General features: G+C 34.7%; 1 protein-coding gene across 2 annotated transcripts in view; it reads right to left on the bottom strand.

Annotated features, from left to right (window-relative positions):
* Positions 1-274: 274 nt before the first annotated feature.
* Positions 275-18,995, bottom strand: part of LOC149774452 (protein Spindly-A-like) — a 48,422-nt gene continuing 29,701 nt past the window's right edge. For both annotated transcript variants that reach the window (XM_089945176.1, XM_089945177.1), the window contains exons 6-11: positions 17,136-17,234; positions 16,015-16,125; positions 13,645-13,785; positions 12,895-12,995; positions 5,140-5,324; positions 275-4,284 (exon numbers count right to left, since the gene is read on the bottom strand). In XM_089945176.1, coding sequence (XP_089801302.1) covers positions 3,857-4,284; positions 5,140-5,324; positions 12,895-12,995; positions 13,645-13,785; positions 16,015-16,125; positions 17,136-17,234 — 1,065 coding nt within the window. In that variant the 3' untranslated portion in view covers positions 275-3,856. The remainder of the gene's footprint in view (positions 4,285-5,139; positions 5,325-12,894; positions 12,996-13,644; positions 13,786-16,014; positions 16,126-17,135; positions 17,235-18,995) is intronic.

The following is an 18,995-nucleotide window of genomic DNA, read 5'->3' as shown; positions in this document are numbered from 1 at the left end:
CTTATTAACCAATCAGAATTAAGCACATGACACACAGAAATACGTGACATATTTACAACTATGCAAGTACAACATATTCACCGAGTGACAACCGGGAATTTTACAGAAAGAAAAAAATAAAATAACTCAGTCTTCACATAAAAATGTGCAAAATTCTTATTTTTGCGAAATTTTGCCCGCATAGGATTAAAAAAATTGCAGGAATTCTTAAATTTGGGGGATTTGCCTGATCACGTGTCCTATATGCAACCCTGTGGAAGTAATAAATCAAATGGATGACAATAATAAATTTATTCAATATTTCTCAATTATTTTGAAAATATCTGGTCCCTGAAAACAAGATTTAAAATGATATTGACAAATAAAATTTTCTTGACTGTAAATTATGAAACAAATGTAATATTAGCAAATAAGAACTTAAACATTGTAAATAAAGATATGGTAAAGAACAAAATAAAAAACATGGAGAACATGAGGCATAGTATAGCCAATTAGGGTGCAAGGTAGATGATAACATGGAAAAAATTCTCCTGATTTAGCCCCCAAAAAATGCACCAAATATACAAATTTAGCTAACTGTCAGTTTAAATTCTTATACAGAATTATTGTAGTAAAATCACCTTTTTCTAAAATTCATGACGACTATACCTGTCATTACTGTAACAAGTTGAAAAATATTGAACATTTATTCTATGATTGTCCAGTCATAGTCCTTTATTGCATGATATGGAAACTATACACCAAATATTACAATTTCAGAAAGAGATACTTTTCTTGGAAATGACAAGTTTTTGGTGATACAATGAATTGTTGTTATTTTCATTCCAAGGTATTTAATTTTTAGTTATGCTGCACTTCAAAAAAACATTACATTTTACAAGTTACAGAAGTGATGTTTTATACTTAAAAAATCGGCAAAATATCTTGAAAACTGGATGTAGAAACATGTATTGGAGAAAAAGCGAACCCTCTTGTTGAACTTCAACAGCTTGTAGACTACTACAGCAAAACATGAATATAGTCTCAAGTTTGGTATTTTTATATAATATTTTCCAGTCTGAGTAATAACATGTTTTTGTTGATACATCTAGATTCTTCTGCCTTGGACTGTGTGTGTGTGTGTGTGTGTGTGTGTGTGTGTGTCTGTGTGTGTGTGTGTGAAAGACAGGGATTATTTCAGATATATATCTGTATTAACATTTATTAACTGGAATCAGAAGGTATCAACAATTATTTTAACATGCAAAGACTGTTTTGGTTGGAGTTAAGGCTGTTCCATTTAAACATACATGGTACCCATGGAAGGCAGTTACAAAAATATATATGCAGGATACTTTAATTCACAGACTTCATATTAAAATGCTAAAAAAATTCTAAATTGCATCTATGGGTGAGTACCCCACTTTAAAATTGCCTTCCATGGGTCCCATGTTTTAATGGAACAGCCCTTAGAGGAAATCTGTAAAAGCCTGGAATTTAACTTTCAATAAAAACAAAAAATAAAATATCTTCCAATACACAATATGTTTTGATAATACACATTTAATGCTAGTCAAGCATGTCATATCTGCACACTGTTCTTGATTTTGACTAACCCAAGCCATGTTACACTGTTCTTGATTTTGACTAACCCAAGCCATGTTAAACTGTTCTTGATTTTGACTAACCCAAGCCATGTTACACTGTTCTTGATTTTGACTAACCCAAGCCATGTTACACTCTTCTTAACTTTCAGTAACCCAAGCCATGTAACACTGTTCTTGATTTTCACTAACCCAAGCCATGTTACACTGGTATATTCCATTTACCAAAAACTTCAGAACACACATGCTGTAACTTTAGCAGTGAGGACAGAAAGTCATGTGAACTTGATCCAGTTCCAACATCACTGCTGCTTGAGTGCTTAGATCCAGTATTGCCTTCACTAACTGATGTTAATAATACCTCTCTCTCATCTGGGGAATTCCCATCATTTTTCAAAACTGCCATTGTAAAGCCTCTGCTGAAGAAATCAACACTCGACCATAATGATTTAAAGAACTACCGCCCAGTTTCTAATCTCCCATTCATATAAAAAAATCTTAGAAAAGGTTGTTCTATCCCAGCTTGTATCTCATCTGAATTCAAACATTCATTTTAGCAATGTACAATCTGCATATTGCCCTTGCCACAGTACTGAAACTACTCTTCTAAAAGCAGTTAATGACATTCTCTCTGCTTTGGATAGTGGAAAGATTACAGTCCTCACCCTCCTTGATTTATCTGCGGTGTTTGACACAATAGACCATGATATATTACTTCACCGTCTCCAGCATGTATTTGGCATTCATGATACAGTCTTAATGTGGTTCAAGTCCTACTTTGTCAACTGGACACAAATTGTGTCTGCAAATGGAATACACTCCAGCCCAGTTAATCTATGTTGTGGTGTTCCACAGGGTTCTGTTCTTGGACCTGTTCTCCTTATTCTGTAGACTCAGCCACTCTCAAGTGTTATAGATCATCATCCAGTGTCTCACCAGTTGTATGCTGATGACACCCAAACATAAAAATCTAGCCACCCAACTGAAGTTGATGCTACCATCCAAGGTATAGAGAGGTGCATTTCTGATGTGAAATCATGGATGACATATAACAAGCTGCAGATGAATGATGATAAAACTGAGGCCATTCTGATCACAACACAAAAACTTCCTCAGTCACATCCTTTACCTCAAACAATAAACATTAAATTCAGTCAGTACAAAACCTAGGTGTCACTCTGGACAGTACTCTCACATTGCACCAACATGTCATGAACATATGCAAGGCTGCATATCTTCAGCTGAGACGCATCAGCTCCATTCACAAATATCTTTCAGTTGATGCCACTAAAACACTTGTAAGTTCATTAGTACTTTCAAGACTGGACTATTGTAACTCAATTCTGGCTTGTTCATCTCAATACCTACTTCAGAAACTTCAAAAACTTCAAAACACAGCTGCTCAGATCATACTAAGAGTACCACGATTATTATTATTATTATTATACTAAACTAAAACCAAAGTCATGTCACTGTACTTAGTTGGCTTTGCTTACTTTCTATAGCATCTCAATGACAGACTCATATGGAAAAGAGCTGTTTTATTCATTTATTGTTTTTACTTATCATAATTTGTATAGGTCAAGCATTTATCAAAATTTTAGAATTTCTTAATGAACTGAGACAGTTATGAAGGACCATACAATATTGTACAAGCACGTAATATTGATCGATATCCATTTATTGGTACACTGATTCAACCCTACTTATAACATAACTTTAAGGACATTAATTTAGGTGGCATTGCTAAGTCTGAAGTCTCTCTGTATTATATGATTCACATAACCTGGTATCGTAATGCTACTAAATTTCACATTATATGATTCACATAACCTGGTATTGTAATGCCACTAAATTTCACATTATATGATTCACATAACCTGGTATTGTAATGCTACTAAATTTCACATTATATGATTCACATAACCTGGTATTGTAATGCTACTAAATTTCACATTATATGATTCACATAACCTGGTATTGTAATGCTACTAAATTTCACATTATATGATTCACATAACCTGGTATTGTAATGCTACTAAATTTCACATTATATGATTCACATAACCTGGTATTGTAATGCTACTAAATTTCACATTATATGATTCACATAACCTGGTATTGTAATGCTACTAAATTTCACATTATATGATTTACATAACCTGGTATTGTAATGCTACTAAATTTCACATTATATGATTCACATAACCTGGTATTGTAATGCAACTAAATTTCACATTCTAGTTCTTTAAATGCAAAAGTCTTAGTAGAAATCACTGAGTTTTACAATCATCTATACTCCCAGCATATTTATTCCCTGCAGTTACTTGTCTGACAGCTGTCACTCTTCGTCCTTTAGGTTTTGCCTTGACTTCAGCATCATTTTCTTTTTCAGTCCTCTCTATATCTGATTCCACAGTTTGCTCTACACTTACAACATCAATATCATCCGATATAGAGACAGTTTTCCTTTTAATGCAAGCTTGTGATGATTTTAAATCCATTTTTTCTTCCACCTTAATCTGGAGATCAATGTTTTTGTTTTTATTAATGTTCTCCTGCATAAATGACTTTGATTTGTAAACAGATTCTTGCAAGCATGAAGTTTCTGAGATTTTAACTTCCTCTTCTGTGGCATTTGGAATGGGTATTCTCTCAATTTTTTTAACAGTCAGACCTTCTTTTTGCTTCTTCAATTGATCTGGAAAAGTTAAAAATGCTTGTTTAAGATCTTTTCAAAGACTTCCAACCACTCCAGTGGCCTAGAGGTTACAGCATCCACCTGAGATGTGGGAGGTCAAAACCTAGCCAAGTCATACCAAAAACTTGTAAAAATCGTACTAACAGCTGCCTCACCAGGTGCTCAGCATTAACAGGTTAGTGTTAGGACTGGTCAGCCTGCTGTCAGGATAAAGTGACTGCTACATGTCTGTGGCATGATGCCCCAGTGCTAGAAATCACAGCAATATGACTATCCGAATCACACACGCACAGACTGCCATAATATAGCATATATAACAGGACATGTGAGATTTTCTTGTGTACTTGATTATTATCGAATCTAAGACTTGCAACTTATGCATCCAAACTGAACAAAAACCAAATATATAAATGAATGAATAAATAAATAAAGATTAAGATATTAATTACATGAATAAAGAAATTTAAATGAGTTCTTATTTGAATTGAAATTCATTAAATTTGACGATGATAATTAACTTTGGCATGACTTAATTTTATTTTCATTGCCAAATAGAATATTTGAAAAGAGAACACTTGAAAGACTTCAATTAGAGAACAAAACAAATCTTTTAAAATAAAAGTTTTGAAAATTACATTAGTTAATCCAGAAATTCCATCAGGCCATGCTTAAGTTATATGCATAGCTATTTCAATGTTATGCTACGACATAGTAATCTGGTATAGCTTCATCAATGTTTTACTCATTATCATATCAAAAATCAGAAATGGATCAAACCAGTGTTACATCAATTACATCATGTTATATACATGTACAAAGAGAGACATATAGATATATTAATATAAAATCACCAACCTGGTTCATATTTCATCCTTAGTTCCTCAATTTTGAGAGCTATTTTCAGGTTTTGACTTCGGACTTTATCTCGCTCACATTCTGCCTCAAAAACCTTTCTCTCGCAAGCTGAAATACGATTCTGCAGGTCTAATAACTGCATAGTCTTCTGTTTATTCTTCTGCTTCTCCTGCTCAGTCTCCAAACTAGAAAGAAAAAAAGATTCACTATAAAGCCACAAGTGAAACGAACTCATTCTGCAAAGCATTCCAAGTAAGGTGGTGTTTTTCATTTGTGTCGAGTATTCTGTTAACAAAGGCATGATGGGATCTCTGGCATACTGGAGTACAAATATGTTAGCTGATCATAGAAACTGGTGTAAAACATTTGTGACTTTCAAAAATTTTATATTGTTAATGACATCAGTTTTGCCACCAAATTATTTATTCCCACATATCACCATTCATAGAGAAGGCAAAAAGAGACCCATGAGGCCTGATATCACTGACCTGCCTTATTTAACTTAATAGTTCACCAATTCGAGCAGATACCTCTTCAAAGCCATCATGGGGTCCTCTAATTGCTGTTTAATCAAAGAGTCCCACAAGGAAAGCAGTTTCAAAACAAAGAATTGATTGCTCATGAGCAGTATCCAATTCTTAGGAATAAAAATATGTTGAATTTAAAACCTGGCAAAGCATGCATATTCGATTAAATATTAACATAAGTATTGGTGGGATTCAGCATAAATCGTTGTATCTTTGGGGAGATCACTCTTGCCTGATTCCTACCCAGATGATCAGATGAAGTTAAGTACATTTATTTTGATCTCGACACCCTCTGAAACAACCTACGACATGCACAAGTCAGCAGGAAAACAAGTACACAGCTCTGTGTTCCTCATTGGTGATCTGTTGAACTTTTTTTTAAAGTAAAGTATGCTTTTCTGATAATATATATGTGATCACATTAACATTAGACAGGAACTTGGCTATGTCTCATCTCCAGCAATTGTGGAAAGATGAAAATATAATTTTTCCCCATCCATTTTCCACATAGACAAAGAGAATAAACTCATCCCTACCCTTCCCCTTTGCTAACTCACTACTGCTAGGTGGCTATGGTTGCTTACAAGTTTTAGCTTGAGTGAAAACTTACTGAAGATGTTTGCATTTACAGGGAGGTGTGTGTATGTGCAATTTGGATTTTTATTGTAGCTTTACAAATTTTTCAGCTATATTGCAACAACATCGGCAGAGTGACAGTTTAAAGTGATGTCTAGCACTGAGGCATCATGCCACAGACATGTAGCATCATGTCCCACCCAGTCACAATTTTCTGACACAAGGCCAGCCAGACCTAACACTAGCCTCTTAATGCTGAGTGCCAAATGACGCAGCAGCTAGTACCATTGTTATAAGTCTTTGGTATAACTCAGCCAGGGTTCAAAACTGCAACCTCCCGCATTCCAAGCGGACACTACAACCACTTAAGCCACTGGAGCAGTTTGCATGGAGGTGAGGGCTGTTTTAATAATGATGTGATTGGGTAGGTATTTTGAGAGAAAGATAATTTACTAAAGAAAATCAGCTTTCTCCTTTGAATACATTCCCTAATAACATTAACATTAGGAGAATATGTCAAAAGAGGAGGCATTGCTTAAATTCCTACCATGGGTAACCTGCACTACAAATATAGTACATACTGATGATCACATAAGCAATGATGACAGTATACAGCGGTGAGAAAAGGAAGCAAATGACATATTTGTACAGAGTAAAATCACCAGGCAAATCCTATGAAATCAGTGTTCTATGCCAATGGTAAGGTTGTGCTGATGTACAGAAGGACTACAACCACCAGACCTACCAGATTCAATTCTTGTCTCTGCATAGCTAGATCATGCAGACAGAAGCTTAACTGTGCATGCCAGATCACCATCTTTCATTTGAACATGAGGCTTGCAGAGATAGCTCTGATTCCATGAGCAAAGATTTTCTTGGGGTGCACTCGATCTTTTGAGATCTTGGAATATGCTGAGTGATTTTATCATCTTTTACCAGTTTCAAAGAAAGAATGTGGTGATGCCAAACTCCATAGTACTTTTCCATGTGCCGTACATAGTGTTTGAGCACAAAGTCTAGGTCTTGTTATTTTATTTTTTGGGTTTAATGCCATTTTCAGTGCATGATAGGATATACATGGTGGCCAGTATAAATGGTGGAGGAAGAACCCAGGAAACCCTGGTAAGAACCACTGACCAACATGAAGCCACATGGCAAGTTTTCTTATGTAACCACAGTGGCCAAGCCCAAAAGCTGAACCAACACAGACAGGCAAAATGGCAGTGATTGGTAAAAGCAAACACTTTAGACAACTGCTGGGACTACAGAAACATCAGCACCTGTGCCCATTAGCACATTGTGATAAAACTCCTGGCTGCTGGCAGTGTAAAAATGTCAGCAACTTGACCTGACTGTGGTATTTGCTTTTAGTAATGGCTGGTCTTTCTTGACTAAGGGATCACAAGATGCATGAATGATCAAAAGGCCAAGTCTTTTCTGAACATCATCGGAACATAAAAGAAAGATGGCACTTGTAAGCATGTATCTTCACAATGGAGATGAAAGAGCCTCTTATGATGGGTGTAATAATGGGCTCGATGAACAGGCTAAGTGGGACCGGGCATGAACACAAAGTCCAGGACTTGTACAAGATCAAGACAGAGCCAAAACCAGTGAAGGTCTGTCCAATGCCAGTCCAAGATACATCGCGATTCCAGTACTGAGTAGCATGAGACACTTTCCCCACTTCAACAACTGGATATGCTTAATATTCCTGGTGTCCAGGCCACAGCTGGTGCTGGAATTGTCATGGTCAGGTGCCTGATGCTACGTCTTAAAAGTAGGAATGAGTATACCAGGAAAATGAATCATCATACCCAATTCACATTCCAAACCTTTACATGGCTAGAGCCAGCACTGGAATTGTAATGATCAGGTGCCCACTTGTTGTGTCTTAATGCCAAGGATACCAGGAAAGCCAATTGCTTTACCCAATTCCAGTGCTGAATGGTTGGCAAAATTGCCATTCCATTCAGAGCCATTACTAGAACTGTAATTGCTGGATGTAAGAAGGTATGTGGTGGTTATACCATGAACGGGAATACTTGGAACAATGATCACTGTACCTGACTGTGACACTGTAAACAACGCACATGACAAAGCTATCAGTCAAACACGGGTTAATAACTGCACAAGAAGGCTGGTACTGGATAAAGGCTGTTCATGCAGGAGCTGATTGGGGTAAGGCAGGATATTGATCACCACACCTGGTTCTTTTAGACATGAGCTGAGGCAATGTCTGTCCCAGTCCTAACCATAACTGATGCACTTCTGATGGCAACATCCAGTTATGAAAGGAAAAGCCATTGAATTTCCATGCTATTCCCAGTTTCCAAGATGCTGGGACAGGAAAAGATAGGATACTAATTATTGTACCTGTGATATTGTCAATGATCCAGACATGATGCTGTAAAAGCTGGAACAGGTGCTGCATGTACAGCCAAGAAAACGTGTTTCAATTGTGGAGGCCAGGACAGAGCCGGAGCTGCATGTGTTGATATGGCCTGAATCAGTAATCATTCCATCTTCAGAGATACTCCACGGAAAAAGTTGCTCACTGCAATACTAAAGGCTTCTGCATCCTTTTATCACATTTTCACTCACCCCGAATACTCTGTCTGGCCCATATCATCATAAGCATATGGCCTGAATTGCACTCCATACATGTCAAAGAGGAAGCATAGTTACCTACAGCCAGTTTAAAATGTTTGCACCCTTACATTTAGTCCTGCCCATGGTACTAACCCCTGTAAATGCATAAAACAAAACAATGGCATATACAGATTAAGTCAATGAAGCATCTTGTCAACTTATTAAGAGAGGATGCTAATGACTAACACAAATGTCTGTAAAGGAATAACATCAGTGTCAAATCAGAGAACATCTTTAACAATTACCTAGTAAAATTCATATTCTAGGACAAGTACTAAGATCAGATTGACATATTCTAGGCCAATAAAATGGTGAAAACATGTACATCAAAAGAAAAAGTAAAATCAACAAAGATAGAATTCTTTGTCTTGGGCAAACAGTGAAAAATAGAAAGATGGCTGGAATATATTTCCCTGTATGTGTGCGTGTGTTTATGTGTGATTTGGATTTTTAAAAAAGCTTCAAATTTTTTTTTTTCATATCAATACAATGTCTGCAGTGTGGCAGTTTATAGTGATCTCCAGCACTGGGGCATCATGCCGCAGACATGTAGCATGATGTCCCACCCAGTCACATTATCCTGACACCAGGTCGATCAGTCCTAACTGTAGTAACACTAACCTCTTAATGCTGAGCACCAAGTGAGGCAGCTGCTAGTACCAGTTTTATAAGTCTTTGGTATGACTCTGACAGGGTACGAATCCACGACCTCCTGCATCAGAGGTGGACAATCTAACCACTAGTCTACCAGATCCCTGCGTGAGAAAACTCCTTAGAATGACTTAAAATGCCACTTTGGCAAAAGTGGAAAACATGTTTGCAAGGTCTCCAACAGTGTGTACTTCCTAGTGGAAGTAAAGTACTATCTGCATACACAGGATTCATTGCCAATTTCTCTATGAAGAGTAGACAACTCTTGTCTGGTTCCCATCTAGGTGGACTTTAAAATTTTCCTTTTATTGCTAAAATTCAGTTCAGCATACTCTCTGTATGTATTATGATCATGTATTTGAAAAAACTTACCTAGCACAAAACTTAACCAGACAAAGGTAAGGATGGATGAGGGTTAAAAGGTAAGGATGGATGAGGGTTACAAGGTAAGGATGGATGAGGGTTACAAGGTAAGGATGGATGCGGGTTACAAGGTAAGGATGGATGAGGGTTACACACCTAGCGCAAAACTTAACCAGACAAAGGTAATGATGGATGAGGGATATACTCATGACCTAATATATTCTTTCTGTAACAAAAGAATGTGAACTTTTAATGAACTTTGAGTCTGTGCATATGAGCTCAATGAAACATTTTTGGATGACCTTTCTTTGACGAGTTTCCAACTAAAAGATGAAAGTGCAGTGCATCAATTCTTAACCTGGCAGCTGTGTGATAGAATTAGCTGTGATAGTTAGGCAAGGTGGTTGTTGAAGTGAGGCAAAATATATGGATGAACATGGTAAGATAAGCAGCCCCAGTCATTGTTCTGATAATGGAAACAATTGATTTCATTTTATAGATCTAGTTAAGAACATTCCAAAACAGTTTAGGCTTTGAAAATATCTCTACTAGAAAAAAGATATGCAGCTTTTTAAGTTCTAAAATAGGAATAAATTTTTGGAATTATTTTCTTACATAAATGTATTCAGATTAAGTGGCAATCATGGAACCATAAGTAAAATGTATATTCAATAAAAATGTGTGTAACATGATGCCATTTGGACTTCAATATAGTTTTAAAAAAATTTCAGTCATATCACTATGATGTCTGCATTGTGGCAGTTTATAGTGATGTCTAGCACTGGGGCATCATGCCATAGACATATAATGTAATTTCCCACCCAGTCACATTATCATGACACCAGGCTGACCAGTCCTAACACTAACCTTTTACTGCTGAGCACCTAGCAAGGCAGCTGTTAGTACCATTTTTATAAGTCTTTGATATGAATTGGCCAGGGTTTGAACCCATTTAACAAAAATATAACCTTTCTGTACTTGAGATATTTTTATGAAAATTGTATCAAAATGGCATTTCTTTGCTAAAATCATTTTTCTCATTAAATCTGTTGTCTGACTCATTTATTTTTATTTATAAATAAAATGCATATAAATATTTTCATATCTTTTGAAACAAATGAAACATTTAATTGAACACAAATATACATGACACTAGCAACAGTTCGTGCATATGTAAAATAACTTCAAAAACAACACAACCGCTCATGTGGTCTAAGTGTTTAGAACATCCGCCTCAGATGTGGGAGGTCGCATGTTTGAACCCCAGTGGAGTCATACCAAAGACTTATAAAAATTGGTACAAGCAGCTCCCTCACTTGGCGCTCAGCATTGAGACGTTAGTGCTAGGACTGTTAGGCATTGTGTCTGGGTAATGTGACTGGGTGGGACATGATGCCACATGTCTGCAGCATGGTGCCTCAGTACTAGAGATCACAATAAACTGCCACACAGCAAACATTGTAGCAATATGACTGAAAAATTGTTAAATTGTTTCAACTGCTTGCCAATTTCACAAAACTCTTTGATGAACCATTATCAACCTGAATTCAGGAAATCTGGAATAAACTTTTTTCTTCAAATTAAACTTCTTGTCAACTATTTCTTTGTCTACCCTACATGGCCAGTGCAAGTACCATTTCTTTCTACATGGTGCCTGAACTGATTGCATGCTTCTTGTGTCATCCTTTACTTCTTTAGCTATAAAAAATGAATCTTTCATAGTTTGTCTCAATTTATTTGCCATACTCATCAAAGCACAGAAGCAATAAATTCATCAGTATTAGTACTCTTGTTGTTGTTGTAAAGACAATTTGCATTTTGTCTGACAAATGCCAAAGAAAAAATATTGGCAATTGTATCATTATCTCATGAGAAATTGTCTATTTCATCATTAAAATAAAACAACAAAACATATATAAGAAAGAACAGATTTTAAAACTGATTCACGTTTTTATGTTCAGGTATTTACAGCTTGCACCTATTTAGTTTACACAAATCTGTGCTTTGCATGTTGATTTTTGTGAAACTATTTATACTATAAAAACAACAAAACAAGTTTAATATGAAAAAAAATAATATAAAATCACCTACGTTCTTCATATACACCTATCTGTATGAAATGAATGAAGCATATAGTTTTGGAACATCAATTAACAAAGATTTAAAATCAGCCTGTAAGATAATGTAATTAAGGAGAACAATGTTCACAAGAGATTTAAATAATTTGCAAATTATACACTCAATGTGGCTATTCTATAATTATTTCCAAAATGTAACTCTGGTACCAAAATGATATGATGCATTTTTTTTTAATTTAGAAATTTTTGGTTAACTTTGCTTTAAGCCTGAGGGAACTTGTCTTTGCACAGGAATAGCATATGCTCATCATACAAGCACTGACTTAATTGTTTAAATCTGTTATTGGATTTGAAATGCCATGAATATTCATACATTTAAAGAACCTGCATTTTAGAACAAAGAGGAGAGGCAGCATGATTCCTGTTTATTTCAAGTGATGCGTGAAATCACTTAAATTTCAATGATTAAAAGGTAATAATTCCATTACTATAACATCAAAAATAAAACATAAAAAACATGCCCATTATAGAGAATTGTATTAGCTCTTACAATATACAAATATGTTGCAATCAGATGACAAATATTGATCTTGCAAAAATAAGATTATATACTAGATACCAATTTTTTGTATCAGATTTCCAGGTAATTTATCATCTTGTAAGTGATAGAGTGGGGTTGCTTTTGGGATGCAGATAATGTGACTGTTTGTAAGGAAACATTTATTGCTTTTCATTAATTTCTGTTCAATGCCAGCCTTATTCTTACTCTACATTATCATTTCACTGGTGTCAATTTAAATTCAGTGGATTTTGGAAGGAATTCTGCATGACTTAGAAATATTTCTATCTGGTATAAGGACCAAATAAAGTCTCACAAAATATTCTCATTAAAAGTAAACTGGTCTTACTCTTTACTTTCCAGAAGACTGCGAAGATAGTGGACATAATCTGTATCCATCCTTCCTGATTTGTCATCAGCAAAGTCTGTAAGAAGCTTGGTGTAGTTCTCCTGAAACAAAAAGTCAAGGTAGTGTTAACACTATATGAATAAAGCCAACAAATCTACTAGCTGTACCAACTGTCGGATGAGCTAACCTTTCCTGCTTGATGAGAGTTGTCTCCCTTGAGATAAACAGCAACCATTCCCACTTGCTGAGACATAATGATATCTCTGAGACTCTTGCAAAAATTATCTATAACAAAATATAGATTTCAAATAAATGCTTTACACTCTTAGCTGCCAATGAATCTTTGAATGGACATCATTAATCCAATTCACATAGCATACTTTTTCATGAGGCCAAGCTGCTGTTGCAGCTTGCTTGGTTCAATGTCCCACAACACTGGATATTTTCATAACCTATTGTTTATATCATTTCACAGTAAATTTTAAAAGGTCCTATAAACACATTACTTCAGAATTAACAAAAATGGAAAATAAGTCCAAGATTGGTGATGGTGGAGGTTATGGGGCGGGGGAGAACTGTTCTAATTTAACCACAAAATGATACCCCACCTCCTTTTGTAATAACAAGTCTATAGAGTCTACATTATTTTTCCTAAGATATAACTACGTAATGGGGGTATTACAAATGTTTTGGAACTGCAATATAGCTGTAAATTATTCTGATCACAATGAACTTAATCAGTGACTACACCTCTTTCTTCTGGTATTTTTGGTGTTCCTCCATTAAGCTTTGAATTTCTTCTCTGTACTGTGATATCTGAGCTTCTAAGCGGGTAACATGCTCACTGTTAACCTGTCCACTGCTTCTATGGAACAGTGCCAGCATCTGCATCTGTAAGCAGGAAAAACTCAAAATGTGTATTATTTTCCTGCCACAAGAATGAATTCTAATAAGTCATCCAACTACTCAGCATACTGCCCCTGTGCACGTTAGCTAAGCTGAAAAAGTTTCAAAAACAAGAGAGAGAAAAAAAATCATTTCATGTAACATGCAAATTAAAATGTTTCCTGACAACTCCAAAACACATTTCAGCCTAAAAAAATATGTAATAATAATTATTTATTACTACATAAAAAATTATTTACATATTGCCCAAACAGAAATGTCTTACAATTAGTGTAGCATGTCCTTGACCAAAGACTCTCCTCACAAAGCAAGCTCTTATGGTAAAGTTTATCTTTGGCAATTATGTCCAGTATAAAAATCTTGATTTCTGGTTTTGAACTCATGGCTTCTTTAATGATTTTGCTTCATAGAGTACTTAAAGAACACAATACACATTTACTTAAGAAAAGAATGAAATATTTCAGAACAAAACAAACTGAGAAAGAAAAGGAAAATAAAACTTTCTTATACAAATACATGACTTTAAATATATAATGAATACTAAATATTCCATGCAAGACAGAAACATTGCACTGGCAAAGAATGCATATCTGCTGTTATTCCATGATGTTACACAATATTGTTGTTTTTGCATAGTAACTGCAGAGTTGTACTCTGGCATGATTATGTCATTAGGAATACAAGTTGTATACTGGCATGATTATGTCATTAGGAATACAAGTTGTACTCTGGCATGATTATGTCATTAGGAATACAAATTGTACTCTGGCATGATTATGTCATTAGGAATACAAGTTGTACTCTGGCATGATTATGTCAGTAGGAATACAAGTTGTACTCTGGCATGATTATGTCATTAGGAATACAAGTTGTACTCTGGCATGATTATGTCAGTAGGAATACAAGTTGTACTCTGGCATGATTATGTCATTAGGAATACAAGTTGTATACTGGCATGATTATGTCATTAGGAATACAAGTTGTGTGCTGGAATAATTATGTCAGAAAAGTAGGAATACAAGCACTACACTGGCATGATTATGTCAGTAGGAATACAAGTTGTGTGCTGGAATAATTATGTCAGGAAAGTAGGAATACAAGTTGTACACTGGCATGATTATGTCAGGACAGTAGAAATACAAACTGTACATTGGCATGATTATGTCAGGTCAGTACGAATGCAAGTTGTACACTGGCATGATTATGTCAGGACAATAGGAATACAAGTTGTACACTGCCATGATTATGTCAGTTGGAACACAAGTTGTACCCTGACATGATTATGTGAGTAGGAATACAAGTTGTACACTGGCATGATTCTGTCAGGACAGTAGGAATACAAATTGTACACTGGCATGGTTATGATATTATGTCAGTAGAAATACAAGTTGTATGCTGGCATGATTATGTCAATAGGAATTTGTTGTACAAATTGTACACTGGCATGATTATGTCAGAACAGTAGGAATATAGGATTACAAGTTGTACGCTGGCATAATTATGTCAGGACAGTAGGAATGCAAGTTGTACACTGGCATGATTATAATATTATGTCAGTAGGAATACAAGTTGTATGCTGGCATAATTACAGCAGGACAGTAGGAATACAAGTTGTATTCTAACATGATTATGTCAAGTCAGTATGAATACAAGTTGCACACTGGTATGGTTATTATATTATTTCAGTAGGAAAACAAGTTGTACACTGACATGTTCTGTCAGGACAATAGGAATAAAAACTGTACATATGTACGATATTGTCAGTAGAAGTACAAGTTGCACAATGGCTTGATTATGACAGTAGGAATACAAGTTTTACACTGGCATGATTATGTCAGGAAGAACACAAGTTCAGACATCTGTCAGAGGACAGTCCAACCAGGGAACAAAGACTGAGGATTCCAAAGTCTTTCTCCAATTGTTTCAGAAAACATTAACTTAGCAAAACGTGACTGTTATAATAACTAGATTAATTACAAAATGATGTAATAAAAGCCTTCTGTTAATCCAAAACAGGCCTATGATATTAAAAAAAAAACAAGAAAACTTAATTGTCTGATTATCAGATTTAACTTTAATATTAAAATTCAGTTAATCTACACAATTAATTATGTTATAATAAAGCAATAACCTAACAGTTGCATGTACAATATCAAACTTTGAAAATGTTTGTGACGGAGGATTTCTAATATGGTTAAAAATGGATGCCTGTACCTTATACTTGTGGTTTTGCTGCTTCTCCAAGTCATATTTCTTTTTTATCTCATCCATCTGTGTTTTAAGTGAAATAAGTTTCTTCTCTGCAGTAACCCGTCGATCCTCTACCTGTAAGATTTTCAGTTGTCAAAAAAAATTATCTACATTTGAAACAAAATGTTAAATAAAAATTTCAAGTACAATAAATTTTCAGGCATTTTAGCAATTTTAAAATGCAGTATAATGTGAACAATTATCTCAGCAATGTATGCTTCATCAGAATGTAGAATTTAGAGTTTCTCCTATGTTGCTATCTAATATCAGTGACTGGCCTTTTTATTCTTTAAATTTTAAAAGTGACAAAGAGAGTTTAAATCTAGAAGAAAGGAGAAGGCACTAAATATTGTAAAATTAGTAATGTTTCATATAATTAGAATCATACATGCCAACCCCAAAGGTGGCATAACATGATTATTGCTAATATAAGTGGCAAAAAAGTGTAATCTGGTATCTATATATTACATGCCATAATTTGCAAAAGTGTTCATTTGTCATTTATCTGATCTGACATGTTTTGAAGTTTAAAAAGATCCATCTGCTCTAATATTTTCCAGTCACAAAACATCCACAAATCACACCTTTAATGCTGGTGTCACTTAATATCAAGTTCCATTTTCTTCAAAAGTACAGACTAGTCCACTATCTTACTATATTATCAATATAAAGAATTTGTCAAAGTTTCAAATCAAAGAAACCCTTCTGTTTTCTTGGAAATGTGTCAGATACAGTTGCTATAAATAGAAAATAAGGCAAGCATTTGTATGTCTAGGGTGGACTAATGTACTCTTACCATATTCTTATGCATCAATCTCCGTTTTTAGAATATTCTGAAATTTATATGATGAATGAGTTTAAAAATAGGATCATAAAAATTAAAAACGAATTTGTATTACTTTATTTTTTTTCATTTCTTAATGTACCAGAAAAAGTGTAATCCTTACACAGGTGAGTGTAAGATGTAATTAGGTGTAAAAGACCATAGTGATTACGCCAAAAGCATAATGGCATGTATGTTAGAATACATCAAAATTCCAGGACAAAGTTAAAATCTGAGAACAAAAACATAAAGTGTGATAAACCTCAGAAAATAAGGAATTCCCTTTCTTCCGTGGACAGCTGGCCTCTATCCGAAGTGCATCCATCTCTGCTTTCATGTCCAAATTTTCCATTTTTACTCTCTGTGGTGAAAGAAAATTGATATGAACTTCAGTAAATTAAAATATTTGCTTCAATGAAATTTATCAAATTTTTAATTTGGCATATTAATAATTACTTGCAATTTTAGAAAATTACTCACACATAAATAAACTTTTCGATCAAATGGCTTACAGCTTTCGTCTTCTTGAAAGAAATATTAAAAACCAACATTTAGTACTTCTATAAAAACTGTCAAAAGCTACCATTAGTTAAATTATATATTTATAGTATATACTAGTATCATCTTATCGCTAACATTGTATGCGTCTCTAAAATTATGTGACTGACAGTATTCTGGGCATTTTCCTCACACTTTGACACAACAGACTCTTTGGTAGGAAACCAGTCTTAACCATAAGCTGAATATGCTTCCATGCATTATCTTAGTCTACAAGACATATGCCATACTTGCAGGGTAGGACAACTGTTTCCTGATGTGTACCAATATCTATGAAAATGACTTTGATTCTAATTCAATTTAACAAGAACTATTTTCATCAAAGCAAACATGCATGTATGAAATATGGTTTTATCCATTTCAGAATATGTATATATAAAAATATGGACTCTCCATGTTCTGCAAAAATGATATTTTTGAGAGAGAGATTTTTAGCAGGGTCTATTTGGATTATAAATGTTTATTATTAAATTTGTGCAGAAATAGAAAAGTTTTCCAATTTAAATATAGACCCAAAATGGAAAATTTTAAAATCTTAGTAACTCAAATTCAAAGTGTGTGTGTGTATGTGATTGATTTGGATTTTTAACGTAGCTTTAACAATTTTTCAGTCATATCACTATGATGTCTGCAGTGTGGCAATTTATAGTGATGTCTAGCACTGAGGCATCATGTTCCACCTAGTCACATTATTATGACACCAGGCCAATAACTTTTTTCTCATTTTATATATTTGGTAATTCATTCATTACACTCTCAGAAGCTGGTATTGTCTAGTCTTGCAAAATTCACCTTCCCTATTTTAATAGCTGCTAAGGATAGTTACTTTAGACTCTTCCTGGCTTATTTTTTTAGCATAAAGGAGCAGTAATTTTAGTTAGCAGTATGCTTAGATCATGTCCAATTTCCAAAAGTACAATATCCCCAAGAAACGTCAGCCACATTACATCAACATAGCATAGAGGTATGCCAACATTCTCTCCACTGTGCATGTTTTAAAAGAAAACAACTTCACCTTATATACGTCATTCTCTCATAAGTACATAATAACTGTTGAGCACCCCTTAAGAAAGCACATAGGTATTATTATTGTATAATTTAATTTTGATTGTATGGCTGAAACATTTAAGTTGCAAGCACCAAAACAGTCCTTTTGAATAATTCTCCTGTATTCCACCCACCCACCCCCACACAGAACAGTATTTATTAGTGTCAGAGTCTCAAACAAGTCCAGCTCGAACCCCCCTTATGATAATAAGTGAGCTGTTTTAAAAAATGCACATTACATTTTCTCAACATAGCAACCAATATTATGCTGAAAGACAGGAACATGAAATTAGCCATAATTATTGCTGAGACAATAAATTTTACAGTGTGAAAAGGGATGGAACAGATGTGGTTCAATACGGTCAAAGGTTATTTGCTTATTGTTGAAAATGGAAGAATGCAAATTTGCTTTGTCACCATTTATTTTTTAATTTCATTGCAAATAAATGAAAAGAAACATTTTCACTATATATTTCTTCTACTTAATGTAACAGTTTTAAATTTAAGTTGACCTCAT

Source organism: Sinohyriopsis cumingii, unplaced genomic scaffold (genome assembly GCF_028554795.1).
Source record: "Sinohyriopsis cumingii isolate HCF-2022 unplaced genomic scaffold, ASM2855479v2 utg000229l, whole genome shotgun sequence".
NCBI classification, from domain to species: Eukaryota; Metazoa; Mollusca; class Bivalvia; order Unionida; family Unionidae; genus Sinohyriopsis; species Sinohyriopsis cumingii.
Note: the sequence above shows the minus strand (reverse complement) of the source record. Positions and strands in the feature narration are given on the sequence as shown.